The 18,971-nt window shown below is 34.4% G+C and overlaps 1 protein-coding gene across 2 annotated transcripts; it reads right to left on the reverse strand.

Moving 5' to 3' along the window:
* Nucleotides 1–8,331: 8,331 nt before the first annotated feature.
* LOC147382283 (uncharacterized) lies at nucleotides 8,332–16,464 on the reverse strand. Of its 2 annotated transcripts, none has more exons than XM_086428295.1 (7): nucleotides 16,116–16,464; nucleotides 13,112–13,183; nucleotides 12,932–12,999; nucleotides 12,239–12,386; nucleotides 12,067–12,150; nucleotides 9,437–9,526; nucleotides 8,332–8,550 (listed from the first exon to the last, which is right to left on the reverse strand). In XM_086428295.1, exons 1-7 carry the CDS (start codon nucleotides 16,371–16,373, stop codon nucleotides 8,545–8,547), a joined length of 726 nt encoding a protein of 241 aa, XP_086284421.1. In that variant the 5' UTR covers nucleotides 16,374–16,464; the 3' UTR covers nucleotides 8,332–8,544. The 2 variants fall into 2 exon arrangements, with proteins under 2 accessions (XP_086284421.1, XP_086284422.1); XM_086428296.1 differs by lacking the exon at nucleotides 16,116–16,464 and adding an exon at nucleotides 14,363–14,649.
* Between the last annotated feature and the right edge of the window lie 2,507 nt (nucleotides 16,465–18,971).

Genomic DNA, 18,971 nt, shown 5'->3' on the forward strand with positions numbered 1-18,971 from the left:
ACGATATCATGGTGTCACACCTAATTATTGTGGCATTGAATGTAAGGAGGGCCCATGTGACGTCCTACCTAGTATTTATGATGACTCGGTTGCTTGTTTTTTTTTCTATGTAAGTAGTGGTCAGTAATTAGTAGGTGAAAGTGGGTTTTGAACAAAGGTCGTGCTATCATCGCTCAATGAATTCAACCAACTTAACATATTGACATCCTCGTGGCTCAAATTGTTGACATTGTAACCCCAAAACTCTTTAATGGGATTATTAATAATTTTTACTCACACAAGGGGCTTCATTCAAGCCCTAAATCTATACTCTTATTTTGTCAAGGTTGGTTCGAGATTGAAATGATTCGAGCAAGCAATCTCACTCAGTGTGAATAATCCATTATATTGGCTTGTCCGAGGTTTAAGATAACTCTTCCAACATTTTTAGAATATCGTAAGAGTTAATGAAAATTTAACTGAGTCTTTTTGAGAGTTGCTATTGCCACACCAACTGCGTGCAATTCTTTGATGATTTAAATACGAATTGATGTGGCATTAGTAAACATTGGTGTGGAAATAGTAGCTCTCTTTATTTTTCATATCAAATAATTAATTTTTTTAATGATGATTTAAATGTTTGTTACATGTATAAAATAAGATTTTGTGACTCGGTGAACGATCCCGTCATGTCAAGCTTCCATTGAGTGTTAGCTCAGACAAGCTCCTAAGTGACTCGTCAATTTTGAGAACCATATAATTCTAAAATATGTAAACTTAACTCAGTTAAATGTCCATCGAGCCAAGTTAACTCGTTGAGTTGCGAGTTGACCTGGTCAGTCAACTAAAAAGCAACAAAGCTTTCTATGTATTTGTTTCCATTTTTTAATTATAAAGAAAACGTTACCTATAACTCAATTGTGTTTCTAAGGCAACTCAATGTATTTCCATCTTGTCTCAGCTAAGTTTCCAACTACTTGGACCGGCAAGTTTGTTGAAAGGAGTTTCAGAATAGAATTGAATCGAAATTCAATCAATTTGAGTCAACTCATTCCAATTTGTTCAAATGGGTTTAATAGTCGAGTCCACTTGAAAGTCAACCAATCTGAGTCTACTCATTTGAGTTTTGGGTCGACTCAATGAGTTTTAAAACATAATTTATTACAACAATGTCTTTTTAATAAATGACTAAAATGTCCTTTAACATTTTTGGCTCATGCAGACTTTTGCCACGATATAAGTAATGGGAAGTAGCTTAGGCTGATGAGACCATTCTACCGATAGGGAGATGTAGCTGGGGAGAGGAAGCGGGTCCACCTGTTGATTCGAAGAACCCCAAGTTTGGAAGGATGGGCAACTCCTTCAGAGAGGAGCTCTAATCAAAAGACAGATCTTCTTGCTTGCTTGAGGGAGAAAGACTAGCTCCAATCTTCCTGCCTGCAAGCTTCGCCAACTCTTGTCCTATCGTTTCATCGCTTCGGTCGGGCTTCTCTTGGATCCCTTCATGTAATTAGCCTTAACGGCCTAAAGGTGTACTAAGTGAGTGGAGTACCGGCGGCGTACGTTAGTTCTCTCTTTCAAGCTCCAAGGCAGGAACTAGAATAGAATCTTTATTTATAACAATCGCAAGGCAAGCCGAGCTACCCGAACTGCATCTTAGGAATTTCTGCAATGAAGCAGTTGAATTCCCCCCTGAAGGGGTGAGGGTTGTCTTCCATCTTTAGTTCACCTCCGGGGGGTATGGAGGGGACGTTGAAGAATCCTTCATTTAGGCCGTAGGAGCCTGAAGATAAACCCAAATATCCCTTCTATACCTGATTCCCTCCCGTATGAAGTCATCGTCACAGTATAGCATAGCATGCCTCAACTATTCCCCACCTACTTGTCGGTCTCGGCAGAGGACTTCCCTTTTTTAGGACACCAATAGGCATTGAGGCAACAGTAGGCCTTCATCGCGCCACCGATTGCTTACTATCAATGATTGCCTTTTTGTACCTAGTGCCTTTGCGTTTCGAAAAGTATTTAATCCGAGACACATCTCATAATTTCCCTGAAACCCTTGTCTCCATGGGCCATTGTATCCATCGTTGGTTTAGATGATCATCTCACTAATATATAAGATTGGGTTGAATGGACCAAAGAACCACCTATAGGTTGTTGCATGTCCATGTGGCACTCAAAAATATAATCAGGTGTTGCAAGGAGATGTAAAACAAAAAATATTTAAGAATTTTATATAATAAAAAAATATTAAAAAAAAGATATTTGTTAATGGTTAACACATTTAAATTTGGGAGTCTAGTTATCGTCTATTTTTTCAAAAAAATTTACCAAGCCAAAATTTATTATTATCTTTTTTTCATTTTTCATTTTTTTAAATAATCTAAAGAATGAACCCTAAAGTACAAAGGTTGTCATTTGGGTTAGCATGGCATGCTGATCCCAGTTACAAACAATACCCCCACCAACCACACATACCCAACAAGACATGAAAAATCCCTGTAAGTAGCCGACAAGAGGGGCTTGAACTCAAGACTTCTTTTTTTTTTTTTAGGGAGGCCCTGGCCACTATGACCAACACCTATTAGTTAACCTCCAATCCAAGTTCTATATAATCCTTCGATTCTAATAATATTTTAAGTTCCAAATGTACTTGTAGATACGTGATTCTCGATTATGAGTATTATTTCTATGAAGGTTTGGAGTCGTCACCATTTGTATTGTAAGAGGGTGTGAATGGTCACCCGGAATGTGCATTTTTTGAAATAATGTCATTTTTGACGTTTAGTAACTCTCGATGGATAATATACCAATCCAACCTAAGATCGAGACAAGCAGTTCGATTGGAGAAAAGGGAAGGTGTTAGGCACCATTTTCTTCCCACCAAATAGTGGTAACCTTAACTCAACTCGGTCATTTTTTACATAAAAATGTAAATAACATAAAGTGTCATGTGTTGATAACTTGTACCCTAAGTAGGGATTTATTTTTGACTTGATTATAGGATCATCCCATGAAAGGAGATGATCTTTATAAATCGTTTTGCCTTGGACATAACCCACATTTGAAAAGTGTTGGCTAAAGTCACGGATCCATTCTCATTGTTGAGAAAAATTCGAATATCAATTGTCTCAAAACAATTTAGGGGCTAAAATCAATTTTGCTTTTAAAAGGGATTACAACCCCTATACTTTCAACCGAATCAAAATTCGATTTACTGGAGATAGGGGAAGGGAAACATTACATCTTAGAATCCTCATAAAATAAATATTAAATAGAGAAAATGGATAGTAGAAGAGGGATATGAAGAGGGTAGAGAGAGAGAGAGAGAGAGGGGAGGTATTGATCCTTTGACCCACCTTGAAATTTTAGAGTCTTCTTTTCTTCCCTTCCTTCTTCTTTTTCTTCTATGTCTTCTTGAGTTTTTAGTACTTTATGATAATGTAATCTTTTTTTAATGTATAAAGTGAAGGAGTAGAGAAGATATGAGTAGAGAATTGAGTTGAATGTAGAATTTTTAGTGTGAGATTTGGTATCCATTTTGGAAAGGAAAGGGGGGTATTTATAGATGTTTGGAGATTACTTTAAAGATATAATGAGGTGAAGTATTGGGAGAGTAGAAACTGACATAGGTTTTGAAGGTGAGAGGTGTGAAATTTAGAATTGGAATGAGGGTAGTTGTGAAATGAAGGTAAATAAGTAATTTTTTATCTAAATGGTTTGGATCCTACCCAATCCATTTGGGTGGAGTGTTTGGTGAGATGAGATAATAAGTGTTTGGTTTGAGAGAATAAAAGTGTAAGGGAGTGATGTGCTAATGAAGTGTTAGGTAAGTTTAAGGGGATGGTGTTTAGGTTAAGAGAATGGGTTGTGTAAGGAGTTAGGTGTTTGGGTTTTTGATAGGGTAAAGGAGATGATGACATGTGTCAAAATGATGGAAAGATGAGGTGATTAGATGAGTTAATTAGAGAGAAGGAGTGTGAGACTGGAGATGAGGGGTGAGTTTGGTTTGTAAGAATGAATTTGTAAGTGATGATGAGGGTAGGTTAGAGAAGGGTATGAGTTAAGATGGGGGTAGATGATTTGTTTAGAAAATGGATGATTTGGTAGATCAGGGAAGGGTATGGGTTGATGTGATTTTTAGAGAGAGGTGATGTGGGTAGATGGATTGTTAGAGAAAAGTGATGGGGGTAAGTAGTTGAATGAGGGAGGTGAGAGAGGGTGAAGACATATGTCCCCTTTGATGATCAAAAGGTGATTGGCTTATGTGAATAGTGATTTATGGGTTAGGGTATGGGTTGGATGTGAATTTGATATGAATTTGGGCTTTGGAGTATTGTGCTTGGGTTTTAGGAAGGGTTTTGTGTTATTTGGAATTGGTTAGGGTCGTTTTGTAATGGGTTTTTGAGGGTGGGTATGTTTTAGGTGATGTGGGATTAAATCTAGGTTAGGAGGGGTAAGGTGAGAAATGCATTTTGTGAGTGTTGAGAGTTTGTAGGCCCTAAATAGGCTTGGGATATTTTCGATTCGGGAGCAGAGCGGTGAAAGGTAGGAAAAGTGGTGGGTATCCCAAGTCTATTTGGGTAGAGTAGAGCGGTGAAGGTGGGGATATGCCAAATCTTTTTGGGTGAGCCCACTAGACTGTTAGGGGGTCTTAGGGGCCCTCAATTTTGATAAAATGTCATTTTTTAGTGATTCGGGCTTTTGAGGCCCGTTGACTATGGTATTTAAGGAAATTGACATTTTGAGGCCCTTCGAGTAGGGGGTCCGTTCAAATTGGAGTGTCAACAGTACTAACCTAAAATATGAATCCTAATAGTAGATTTTGAAATTATTTTTGGATTAAGTTTTTATAGTGATCCACCTTTCCCTAACCCTAATTTCCAATAAAATGATTTTAATTTATTTATTTTTCATTAAAACATAGAATTAAATCTGCAAACTTAACTTTTGATTATAAAATATTCTTCGGAATAAAAATTTTACTTGAGATTTTAAAATCCTTTTTTAAATTGGTTCACATGTACCAGTGGTTCACTAGGTTTGATGATTGAACCAAGTTTCTATGTGGAGCCAACCGGATTTTACATTTCTTGTAAAATCCATTTGGTCCATTTCTCCAAACACTAATTAATAAGCCCTTGTTTGTAATCTGTCGTTTTATTCGCAAAAAATTCATGAATTGTTTGTTTTTTTTTTTCAATAAAAATATTATTCTTCTAAATATTTGAATGACACAAAAATTTCATGTATTTTAACGAGAAAACTTATTTTTTGAGAAAACGAATCAGACTAATTTTTTATGAATATACAATCGTCGGTCTCCTCGCCAAGAGTTCCCCAGCAACGACAGAGGAACCAACCCGCCTGTTGTGGCAAGGCGGTTTTTTTGTTTCACTATAAGACTTGGACGATTATCCTTTACCCTCGATAGCTTTCGAGTTTACGTCCATCCCTGGTCGGGTACAATTTCCTTTCAATTTCTCCCTTATAGTCGTTACTCAAATTCGCACTAGTGTGTCCACACCCCCCAAATTGACTTGACGAGGAATCCATTCTTGCGAACAAACACACACCTAGGAGCACCCCTTCCTGCATATCCATACAAGACCCAAATAGGCAGGTCAAGGTCCTACGAGGTACCCACTACTCGAAGTACCCTCCCAAAAAGAAAAATATGTGTTTGTCGAGTTCGGTTCTTCTTAGTTGGGTTGGGCTATTCGACAAAAACAAAAAAAACAAAAAAAAACACCAACGCAAGTTATTAACGAAATTCCAATCTCCTTCATCGATTGGACTTCTCAATCTCGCCATCGTCTCCACTCTCCAACAGCCCATTCAAGTAGGTCTCTCTCTCATTCTTTCTTTGGCACATTGATCAAAAGAAACTAAAAAATCAAACTTGAAAACCACGAAGAAGTAGATCTGAAATCAAATTAATCTCTGCAAGTTGTAGAGAAGAACTAAAATCAAATCAATCTATGCAACTCTTTAGAATATTTTTGTTTTATATTCTTTCTCTCTCTCTCTCTCTCTCTCTCTCTCTCTCTCTCTCAAAAGGATGTTAATTTATTTTGTTGGATTTTATTTTTTTTAGTTTATTATGTCTTGGATTTTTTTTAGATGGTTGCTCGAGATCTAAGTTGTAACTTTTTTAATCAAGTTTAGATGCTTATGATTGTTCAAATCTTCTCTATAAATTATATGATTAAGAATTTTACAAGAATATTGTAAATCTTTAATTTGATTTTTTGATTGATAATTAAATCATTCTAATTGTTTGTTGAATTACCTAAGTGGAGAAGGAATTAATTATTTTGTATTCTAGATGTTTATAGCTCATATAATTGAAAACTTCCTAACTTGAAAACCATTGGATTATGATAATTATATTACTATATAGGTTGACTCTCTTTCATAATGTACCAAATTTTTTATGTGGGACATATAAAATACGTACGAAGTTTATACTGCACATTTCCCGTTTAGCAAATGTTTGACCAAATTTTTGCAACCCAAAATCGAATAAAACTCTGAACTTTTTCCCATGTAACGAATTTTTTCCCTTGTCAATGGATGGGGTTCGAATCAGATTGGGCCACTCTGCAACCAATCCAAGAGTTGGATATGATGAGATTGGAACCAATTCAAAGATGACTAAAAGTTATTGGTTTGGATTCTTATGGGATCATATTTTATTAGCTCATAATATTTGGTTCCAAATCCGATCCCATCCATCGACACTTGGATCATGTCCAGATTTAGATCAAATCATATTTTACATATAAATACAAATGTAAATCATACATCTAAATAAAATACATAGTGTAATTCATATATTTACATGTTTGATCCATAAGTGATCTTTCGATCAAATCTGATTCTTATCGGATTGGGTCCTTATTAGAACCCAGAATCCAAATCCTTGATCCAAACCCCAAGTTATCAATTGAAAGGATCGACTTTCATGTCTGATCCGATCCATCTACTGCCCTAACTTAAGTCTCTTAAGCCCATCGATCCCACAAATGAAAAATGCCATGGGTAAAGCCCGCCTCTTTAGGGCCGGGTTTGAGGTCGATCAAGCCCGACCCGACCCGGCCATTGACAGCACTAATGATATTAATGGTTGACCAACCCAACATCTAATTTCATAACTTCAATTTTGGGTCAAAAAGAAGTTAAATTAAATCGAATTCGGTCAACAAATCCTCTAATTTTGACTTAATTTAACTAATATTTTGCACTAATAATCATGGCTCCATTAAGTATCATAGAAATGAAACCTAAAACCCATTTTGGACTTCTGTTTTACTTGACAGATGCATTCCACGGGTATCAATGGGTCAGCCCAAACCCACTTTCAATGGGTTTTGGGCCAATCTTGATTAAGATGAAAAATACAAGATTGGTCTTTGGAGTTTAGCTTGACCAAGTTGCACCCAATAACATATGAAAATTATTTGGTGAGGGTCAGTTCAACTAATTTAAATAAATCCGGTAAAATTTCAGAAAAAATGTTGAGGCCGATTTTTCCAACTTATCCAATAATGTACCCATTTTTTTCTATAGACACCCTTTTCGACGAATTCTATTACATGTTACACCCATGTACTTAAATAAGGAGGTAAAAGCTAATAAATAAAATATAATTTGTATCCTAGACAGATTAGTCCAATCTGAAAATTGTTCAATGTGAAGCATGATTACTTAAAAGTTACGATTTAAGATGCAACCCACAAGGATGATCCAATCCACAAAGATCGTGATTGAAAATTGTTCTATCATCCAAGTAAAAAAAGCAAAACATAATCAACTTGAATTCAAGTCTTAAAATTTATGATTCGAGATGCAACCCTTTCTCAACCCAACTGCTACATGAAAGTGCAGCCATTTCGTAGTAAATTTACATGATTTGGTCCATTGCAAATCTAGAACACCAACATGCAAAGATATAGATCATATTATGCAACAATATAATTGGAGTTTCAAAATTCCCAAACTATCTGTGGAGACTAGTAAGATCCTAATCTGAGAAAATAAATTAAACAAGTATCCCCAAGACTGCAAAGACAAACACACATGAACATCACATAATGGATTTACTTCTAATTCCTAAGCTCAGTTTTAGCTCTTTTTACCAACATTCATCACCATCTGTGACCTGACCCACAGCACTCTTTCGATCGGCTTCGATCTCTCAAGCCAGACCCAATCCCAATTTACCCATTTATCACTTAATGTTAATAGAAAATCTTTTTTTTTTTTATTTTTTATAAGTTCACGACCCCGGGTTGGAGGGTACAGACAGAGTTACTCATTTTAAAGTGCCATGCAAAACAACAAGGGGAATTGGATAGAAATTTGTGTATTTGTTTCTTCTTTTTGATTTCTTGAATGGCTTAAAGAGAAAGCCATTGGGATTTTCAACACAAGTTTTTAGCCAATCTTGGCACATTTGATTTAAATACAACTTTGGCAAATGTGATTTACAGAAGAGCTTGCCTGCTAAGAGCATAAAAACAAGATCTCAGCTTTGTTGCGAAAGAGTAGAGCAATGGCCTTCTACCCCTGAAAACAAAAACAACATAAATGAACCCATTATCAAATAGCGGGGAAAGAAAAATCAAGAAGTACAATTATGAAAATAAACACTTAATAGATTATTGTCTTAATAGGGAGTACATTTATTTTTCCATCTAAATAGTTAATATTTAAAAAATAAATAAATAAATAAATTAGTATAACAAACACATATTTTTAAATTCCAAGTTTCAAATCTAGATTCAAATGTAAAGTTTAAATCCTTTACCATAATAATAGCATAAAAATTACTATTTTATATTTCAATTGAAAATAATACTCTATGAACGTTCATGCATAGTACTAAATATCACAAAAATTGAGTTATGAAAAAACTCTGCATATGCTAGTATTTGTTTATTTGAATTTCTTTTTAAATGCTCCATTTATGTTGCATATATGCCAACAGCAACAAAGAAATAGAAGAAAGAAAGGAAAGGAAAGAAGATTAGAGAAAGAAAATACAGTTAATATATATAGTGTAAAAATTAAAAATTCACGTGAGATGTACGGCTTATAGTCATGCCTCACACTAAGGCATATGCCTTCCGAGCGTATCTTGGTCTGATGTGTTCCGAACTATTTTTTACGATTCTCCCTTGCATCTCAGGGCATTTTTAATGAACCTCACTTTGAGGCAAGCTTCAAGGTGTAAGCCTCATATGACTTAAAAACGCTACAAACAATGGTGTTGGACATATAAGTTTTTGAGTTTAGACCCACTAAGACAAATTATCCGAAGTAGTGACCTATAGCCCATGTGGTCATTCTTTTTGTTTTTTTGAATCATTGAGAAGTCTGTTGCATTTACTCCTCACTCAGTGGCATGGAAATCATTCATCCTCATCAAAATAATTTATGTAAAAAAACACACCTGCCTCCTCCTTCGGCTCTGCATAATGTACCACGAACGGGCCATCACGTAACATGGCAGAAGAAATCCGACAAACTGAAGAAGGGAAACCTGGAAATGAAATTTACTCTGTTAAAGTTTTACTGCCTTTCATTATCAATAGAAAAAAAAAACAACTACAAATGTGAACATGTATTTATGTGGAGTACATTATGTTCCAACTCATACGCATATATTTGTGCACACATACATCATGAATTTATTTATGACTAATGCACCAATGACCCACACTTCAAGAGAAAATGCATTTTGACTAAGCACAATGTTCTGGTTTTATAACTTTGTATTTATGTGTATCTATTAGTAGTATGTTTCTATATGTCACCTTTCATGAACTAGCATCCATTTAAGAATGAAGTTCTCTGTCTATGTAGACTCCATTCCCAATAATTGGGATAAAGCATGGATGAAGATGATGATTTCTTCAAGTAGTCTCTTTCGAGAACATGTTATAACTACAATGTGCTTTCCAGGGTTATTGGGTAGAGGAATATATACGTCAGGTTTGGGTAAGATACCAGTATATTTCAGAAAGAGACTACCACATACATTGGTCAAGGCTTGAAGAATGTCACTCCAAACCCAACCCAACAAATACCCAATACCCAACCATACAAGAGACTCACTTACGTCTTGAACAGCCCCCCACTTGCAGCATTCAGGTTTAGACTTGAGTTGGTACCATCCATAAATTACCAAATTTAACAGGAAAAAAATTGAATTCAAAGTAAAAGTAAGATAAAAAAATAAAAAATAAAAAGAACAGAAAATCAGACCAAAAAAATAAAAAGAGACTTGGGGAGCAGAAATTGTCAACTTAGAGAAAAAAAAAATTTCTTCGTGTTCAGACCCAATTTCCAAACTGCAAGAAGTAGTGCAGGTTGGATCAGTGGTCAACCAAACCAAGCTGCTCATCTCTAGAGCACAATCACTAGTCGGGTTAACTCAGGTTCGGTGACAGAATTAGCATAAAAAAATAAATTTAAGAACAATACATATAGATTAATAAGAAAGGAAGGAACAAAAAATGAAGGCTATTATAAAAGTCAAATGTGTATATAATATAATAGAAGTGATGCCAGGTGATAGGACCAACAGGTTTTTCCTCCATGTCCCTTATTTTAAAGAGATTCGACCTGGGATTTTGATGGGAACGACTGGGGTAAAAACTAAGACTGACCTTTAGGGTTAGGTTTTGGATTGTTTAGATAGGTCAAAATATTCAAAAGCCAGACCCAAATAAATGCTTAATTTTTTTTGGGAAAAAGGGTTTTTGGGTGGGTAAGGGTTAAATTGGTGTGGTTACCAATTTGCTCATAGAACAGTTTCAGAAGAGTTTAAGGTCCTCTTTTGGGATTGACTAAAGTTATTTAGGGACTGGTTTTAAGGTTGTTTGAGATAAACAGACATTTAGTTTAAGGATTAGAACAAAACTATTAGGTTAACGGTTATATAGATTAGAGTAACACGGAGGATAATATGAAAAGGGAGACACTAGAGAAGAAAAGAAGATACAAAGGCTTAGAATTAGAATTTGTTCTAACTTTGAGTATACTCAAAACAGCTCAATTTCACTCTATTCTGATTTGAAGATCATAAAAATACATAGAAGACATCCCCTATTAAACACTTCTATTCCTACACTACTACTAAAATATATCCAGAAATCCTATAATCAATTATTCTAAATATATCTAGGATATGTTTGGGACTTTGGTTTCAGATGAAATTTCAATGATTGGGAAATCCCTTGGATGGCCTCTGTTTCTAGCCTCTTATCCTCTTTTACCTTTTCTACCCATCCAGAAGATTCCTAGGCCTAGGAAGGTAGTAAGAATGGGGTGTTTACATTGAGTTCTTTCTATTCTTTACTCGACATGTCCACCGTTGTTCCTTCACCAGCTTTCGTGATTTGGTCTCCCTCTTTTCCCAAAAGTGTCTTTTTTCTCATGCTTAGCTTCTTTGGATAAATTGCTTACTTCTGACCACCTTTAGGTGAGGGGTGTTGTCCTGTGGACTTTTGTTTCCTTGGCAAATTGAGTGGGGATTCGGTTGACCATCTCCTTATTCATTGTGGTCTTATTTTCTTTCCTTGTTCAATGTCTCTTGGTGCGCCATTTGTTCGGTCAGGATGCTACTCAAAAGTTGGAAGTCCACAATCTTCTTGGGAAGGGAGAGGAACTTTGGAACTTCATTCCCCCAGGCTATTTGTTGTGGATTCTGGAAGGAAAAGAATGAGCAAGTCTCCCAAGGGAAGGCACAATCTTTAGTATGTGGGCTTTCTTTTTTATTGGTGTAAGCAGTTCAAAGAGTTTAGAGAATTTTTCTTTGACGACTTTTTGTATGGTAAGTAAAGAGTGATCCCCAGGTGGTACGCTCTTTGGTTTTTGTTTTCCTTGGTTTTCCTCTCTTGTTTTTGTTTCTTCTGTAAGGACTCCTTGTCCTCCTTGCAATAAATTTTTTGCTTATCAAATATATATACGTGCACGGATATATATGCACATGTAACTTGTCTAAGAATATATGCACGTGTATGCGTATGTGAATTCGTCAAACATTTATAAACATCATAGCGGATATTGGACTAATACATTAAAGAAGGTTGATGTTTCCTGAACCATCCCGTAGTCTGCTGTGAACATCAGAGCATGGCGAACAAGTAGGACTAGCATCAACTGCATAGATTAACAAAAAACACAATTTCAGGCATCCACTCGAGAGAAAATTGATAGTTTTAAGAAACATAAAAAACGAAATACTTACAATGAGAGCAACCGAGCGAAAACAGGCCATTCCACCAGTATTTGCAATTGCAAAATCCTCATACTCTGAACGTAGTAGCTGATGCTCCGCAGCAGTTAGGGCCAGAAAATGGGGATCGCGTATATCAATTCGTGTGCCCCATGTTTGTCTGCTTATAGAGAAGAAGCCAACATATCAGATATGAACATATGTTGACAAGGTTAGATACATATCTGTAATTTTCCTTTATTTATCATTTTACCCCCCCCCCCATCTCTGCCATCTGTTCATCAAGATCAACTTATCTAATAAATCGAACTTCCCTTATTTTTATTGCATTTGGTTTTAACTTTTCTGATCAATTGTATACGGCACAAATCGGCATAATCCCACAAATCTTTGGGATAAGGGTTTGTTGTTGTTGGTTGTTGATATTTAGGATTTTGTGTTTAGATGAGAGCTCATTATTAAAGGTGAAAGCCATAAAAATTAGATATAGAAAAAGATCTGTTTCAAAGAACTAGGTACTATATATTTCTACGACCAATTTTTTTTTCCCGTAATGTAGCAAAAGAATTGATCTTTAGAAAAGATTTTTTTTTTAAAACTAAGAAAAATCAAAATGCGCAATCAGTCGCAAAACTTGGACATATAGCAATGAAGCGATTGATGAGAAAATGAAGCCAAACAAAAGATTATGTCCATAGAAGATACCTGATATCTATCACCAAACCATCAGGATTAGTTATGGCCGGTGGAAGAGAGTAATTTGGTGCATAAACCTATCATGCCAAAAAAAAAAACAATAACCTTGTACCTCAAATATGACACAAATGCATATATAAATATAAATACATGGAAGAAAGAACACTAGGCAAGAAGGCAAAGTCCAACCTGATTGCAGATTTCACAGGTAATATCACCTTTTTTGTTGCACCATCTCTGAATGCACTTCCTATGAGCAAACTACATAAAAAAGAAAACAAAAAGTCACTAGATGATACCTTAAAGCATAAAATTCAGAGGAACTAAAGATGAAGAAGAAATTCATGAGTCCCATTTTGCCATACAATTTATTTTATTTTTATAAAATTTAAAGATTTCATTGAAATGGGAACCAAATACACAAACAAAAGGGAAGGTTCAAACGGAGCTCGAGGAGACTAGAACAACCCAAGAGGCACAAAAACACTGATTGAATTGTGAGGAAAGAATACATATCAGCATACCCCATAAAAGAAAATAATGAATAATAATAACCAAAAAAAAATTATTTATATGGCTCATTAGGTGTGTACAATGTAGAGTAGAAGTTAGCTTGCAGAACTAACCCTACATGAAAAAAGGGGTAAATTCGGCGCCAAGGTCTGTCGAATTTACACCTTTCTTCACGAAGTGTAATAAATCCTTTCAGAATTAACTCATGGACCCCAAAAATCTTAATATTGAACACAATCCTCAAAAAATGGGTATTTTTTAGGATTAGTGTATACACAAAATGGTTCTTTTTCTAGGGGCCACAAAGTTATAAAATTTAAAAAGTAATAAATAAATATATAAATAAAAGTAGCCCTATCTTTCAAAATCACATCCACCAGCAACATTGGTGTTGCAAGGTATTATTGTAATACCCATAGTCCAAAATTGAACGCTTGCAAAATCAAAACATAATTCCTATCAAAACTTCAAAGGATACGCATTTAAGGCAATTTCAAAACCCAAGAACTCCCAAATGCAAAACCCATATAAGAAATTACATAGAGAATGTGGATGCCAAATACACTGAATGCAAAACCAAAAAACCAAAGACCCAAAACCTTCGAGGAATCGAAGCAAATAAAATTCATTATGAACTTAATTCGTAACTCGATGATTAATTATCAAAACATATAATAAAACAAGAAGATGACAAAATGATTCAATTTGAAGAAATCAGACCTCCTATGGCATCTTGATATAAAGTGGGAAAACCTCCTAACGTTGATCTAGGTTGATTCATTATGGATTCAAGAAATTGATCGCAACTGATATTTACGGGATACTAATCCTAATGCTATTGTACCATTTGAACCAAATATAATGCAATTACTTATCCCTACTATCAATGCTTTTGCACTACTTCACCAACTAAATTATTATTCTTACCTTGGAAGGAAACATAATAAATTGAGTCTCAAATAAAAACCCAGAGCCATACACACACTAAATGCAGAACTCATATCAGAAATTCCACAGAAAACATGGATACCAATATCTCAATCTCATATGCAAAACAAAACAAAAAACACCCAAAGCCTTCATTCAATGAATCATAACAAAGAAAATGAATCTTAAAAGGAAAAACCAAAACCATGCACACCCCAAATGCCAAACCCAAAACTAGGAACCAACCATAGAGATGAATAAAAGGATTAAAAAATCCACAAAAAAAAAAAAAAGGATGACAGTAAATCCAAATCCATACTCACCCTAACTAAATGCAAAACCCAAAACTAGGAACGAACCACAGAGAAAGCAAAGGGAATAAAAATCCCAAAACAAAAACAAAACAAAAAACAGGAAGTACCCAATACCTGAAGTGTAAAACCCAAAACAAATTAAAATGGAAAAATAAATAGATAAGAGTAAAACCATGCAAAAAACCAAAACTAGGAACCAACCACAGAGATAAACAAAGGGAATAAAAATCCAAAAACAAAAAACAGGAAGGACCCAATACCTGAATTGCAAAACCCAAAACAAATTAAAATGAAAAAAAAATATATATATATATATATATATATATATATATATATATATATATATATATATATATATATATAGATTACAGTAAAACCCAAAACCATACACACCCTAAATGCAAAACCCAAAACTAGGAACCAAGCACAGAGATAAACAAAGGGAATAAAAATCCAAAAAAAAACAGGGAAACACCCAATACCTGAAGTGCAAAACCCAAAACAAATTAAAATGGAAAAAAAATATATATATATATATATATATATATATATATATATATTAGATTACAGTAAACCCATAACCATACCCACCCTAAATGCAAAGCCCAAAACTAGGAACCAACCACAGAGATAAACAGAGGGAATAAAAATAAAAAAAATAAAAAAAAAGAAGCACCCAATACCTGAAGTGCAAAACCCAAAACAAACTAAAATGGAAAAAAAAAATAGATTACAGTAAACCCAAAACCAGAAACACCCTAAATGCAAAGCCCAAAACTAGGAACCAACCACAGAGATAAACAAAGGGAATAAAAATCCAAAATTAGAAAAGAAGGAAGCACCCAATACCTGAAGTGCAAAACCCAAAACACAAAACCCAAAACAAATTATAATGGAAAAAAAAAAATAGATTAACCATACAAACCCTAAATGCAAAGTCCAAAACTAGGAACCAACCACAGAGATAAACAAAGGGAATAAAAATCCAAAATAAAAAACAAAACAAAACAGGAAGCACCCAATACCTGAACTGCAAAGCCCAAAACAAATTAAAATGAAAAAAATAAATAAATAAATAGATCACATTAAATCCAAAACCATACACACCCTAAAAGCAAAACCCAAAACTAGGAACCAACCACAGAGATAAACAAAGAGAATAAAAATCCAAAAAACAAACAAAAACAAACCCAATACCTGAAATGCAAAACCCAAAACAAAATAAACTGGAGGACAAATTGAATAAAAGATATTGTAGTAAAAAAAACACTTTTTCAGGAATAAAGGTTCGCCACAAAACCCAAAATCCCAATGAAAAATCCAGAAACAGAATCAACAAAAACTACAAAATGGGTTCCTAAAGCACTCAAAGACCCAAGAAAAAAAAACACACACACACATAAATCAAAGTTTTAAGAGAAACCCAGAAAAGCCAAGACCTTCAAAGTACCATTACAAGCACATGGTGCTTCCATTGCATCCTCTTCATCTTCCTCTTGACAAATCCTACACTCAATCATCTCTCCCCCTCCTTTCTTCTCTGATTTCTTGGAACAACCCTCATCATTGTTTCTCACAGAAACAGAGAAATTCTCTGTTATTGCACCTCTCTCTATCCTCTCTACACCTTCATTAACGGATTGAAAACAAGCTGAAGCTATAATCCGATCAACACACACCATGAAATCATCAACCATCTTGTCCTCTCTTCTCTGTTTCTCTGAAAAAGAAAAACAGAGAAAGGAAGTTGTTTGTTTAAAAAGAGAGAAAAAATAATTAAACTAACTACAGCTCTGCATGGTCGGGGCGGATTTTACAGAAAAAACTAACCTTTTTGTTTATTTGGACTAAAATACCCCTCTTTAACTATTTAAATTACATTCAATGTATTTGGTGGTAACCAAGTTTGGATGCTAATAATAGTGGGGTTCAATATGGTTATTTCGGATAAATTAAAAAAAAATGAAAAATATATAAAATAAAAAAATTATAAATTTTAATCAAAATTTATCAATCTCAAGATCTGTTAAATTATATCTTATTATTGAGACTTAAATATTAAAGAAAATAAAATTTTGAAGATTTAAGATAAAAATTATTAATCGCACTGAAGTTATATTAAAATTGACATTGATTTTCCCATTGCTGATGTGGAGGTGTCAAATAATCATAGATGCTTTTTACTCGTATCTCAATGAAAAATATCTATGATTCCATACATATATCCATGTCATTCATGTGAGAATCAATGTTAATTTTATATTTCAATATTTTTCAAATTATTATTATATTATATGATTAATTGATATATTATCAATTAATTTGTTAATTTATAGATTTAATAGAATAGTCCCTAAGTAGGAGAATTTGCTTTGATGATACTAAGGTGACTGACAACTAACCAGAGGGGGGAAAATTAAGAGAAAGTTAATTGGAGGGGGGTTTCTTAGTAATTTACCAATTTGGTGGAAGACAAGTTGGCCATTTGGATTGTAACGTTTTGCTTGAACAAGGAAATATGGATTTGGTGACTTGGAGCGGTATGTAGCCTAGAATGCCCTTCATTTGGTTAAAAATAACAATTTTATCCTTTTTGCAAAACAAAAAAATATTATTTAACACTTTCAAAGACAAAAACAAATATAATATGAGCAGCCTTGATCAAGACCACTCTTCAGGTTTGATTTAAACGTATTCCTCCGGGTGAAATATTTGAGACACGCACGTGCTTTCAAACTTTGATCTTCTATATGTTATTTTACTATTTTACCCTTTTATTTCATTTTATTTTATTACAAAAAACTTTTAAAATGTTAATTAAAAAATGCCCTCATCTAAGCATTCACACACTTACGTGGGAACCCATTTTTTCATTGGTTTTTTTTGTTTTTTTGTTTTTTTGTTTTTTTTTTTTGTTTATCTAGAGGAATAATATTTTAAAAAGGGTAAAATGATCTTTATAAAAAATAATATTAATTTTCAAATTATTTGATTGTCAGCAAGTAGATGGATTTGGCATAAATGAGCCTCTTAGATAAATGTAAGGGAGGTAAGTGCAATTATCAAAATGTTTGGGTGTCAACATAACATTATGCTAAACCATAAGGGGTCAAAGTGTAATTTACCCTAATCCATGATGCTTTGAGTAACCATTTTCATGGTGCTCTATGTCATACTAAAATCCATTTTCTTTAAATGACCGAACAAGGTATCTGAATATCTTTTCCTTCATTAGTTTAATCTCACTAAAATGGTTTTATCGATTAGATTAAAGTGGTAGTTGTCTTTCTAAGAACAACAACTTGTGATTGAATTTTTCTGTTATCATGGATTTTTAGGAGATCCTTATCAAAAGAGTAGAAATCAAATATAATTTGTTGCAATTGTAATATGTTTACACATAATACAATGAAATTCTAACCAACGAGTGTTCGACATAGAGCCCAGGGCCACCCTCTAAAAAGGGTGACGTCTTGAATTCAAGCCCCCTTGCTGGTTTGGCCACCCAAGGAGATTTATCCCAACTTACTTGATATATGGAGTTTGTAGGGTATTGCATGTATAGAGGGATTTGAGCAAGATATGGTGCTCTAAGAGGTCAATTGTCTTGCCCCACTAGTCGAGCCTTTTAGTCCGAACACCCCCATCATCTTAAAAAAAAATAATGAAATCGTTACTAAGTTGATTAAAGTTTGTGAGTGTTGATATCAAACTTATGTTGTGAATTTGGATACTCTTATTCAATACGTTTATGAAAAAACTAGCAAGGAAAATTAAAAAGCAAGTCAAAGAACACCAAGATTTATGTGGTTCGACAAAGATGTTTATCTCTCACATAGAGATCTAATGACTTGAATTTTATTACACCAAAAACCCGAGACAATAACCTGTCAAACGTGTTTGTCACTCCACCTTGACTGAAATACCAGAATCATTTGGAGATAAATTGTACATATCTTTCACGATGAACTTTGTATCACTTATACCTAGGATATAACTCCACTTCAAACTTGAATCAACCTGAATTAGTCATCTGTCTACTAACATCGGAAACAATCATTAACCTTTGAAACCACTAACTACACATACTATCGAATCATCATTGATCCATCCTGACTCAATCACTCGGTCAATGCACATGTGTGGTTGCCCCGAGCTGACTACTTAGTCAACTCTAGAAAGGGATCTCGATTTGTCCTCTCAAACTATATGAACTTCCTCACAATCATCTCTAATTTGGAAACTCAAATCCGTCTTTGCCCTATCTACGAAAGAGACTCTCCGTAGATGTCTAC

The sequence above is a fragment of the Akebia trifoliata genome, chromosome 16 (genome assembly GCF_017979445.1).
Source record: "Akebia trifoliata isolate Shusen 1 chromosome 16, ASM1797944v1, whole genome shotgun sequence".
In the NCBI taxonomy this organism is placed as follows: Eukaryota; Viridiplantae; Streptophyta; class Magnoliopsida; order Ranunculales; family Lardizabalaceae; genus Akebia; species Akebia trifoliata.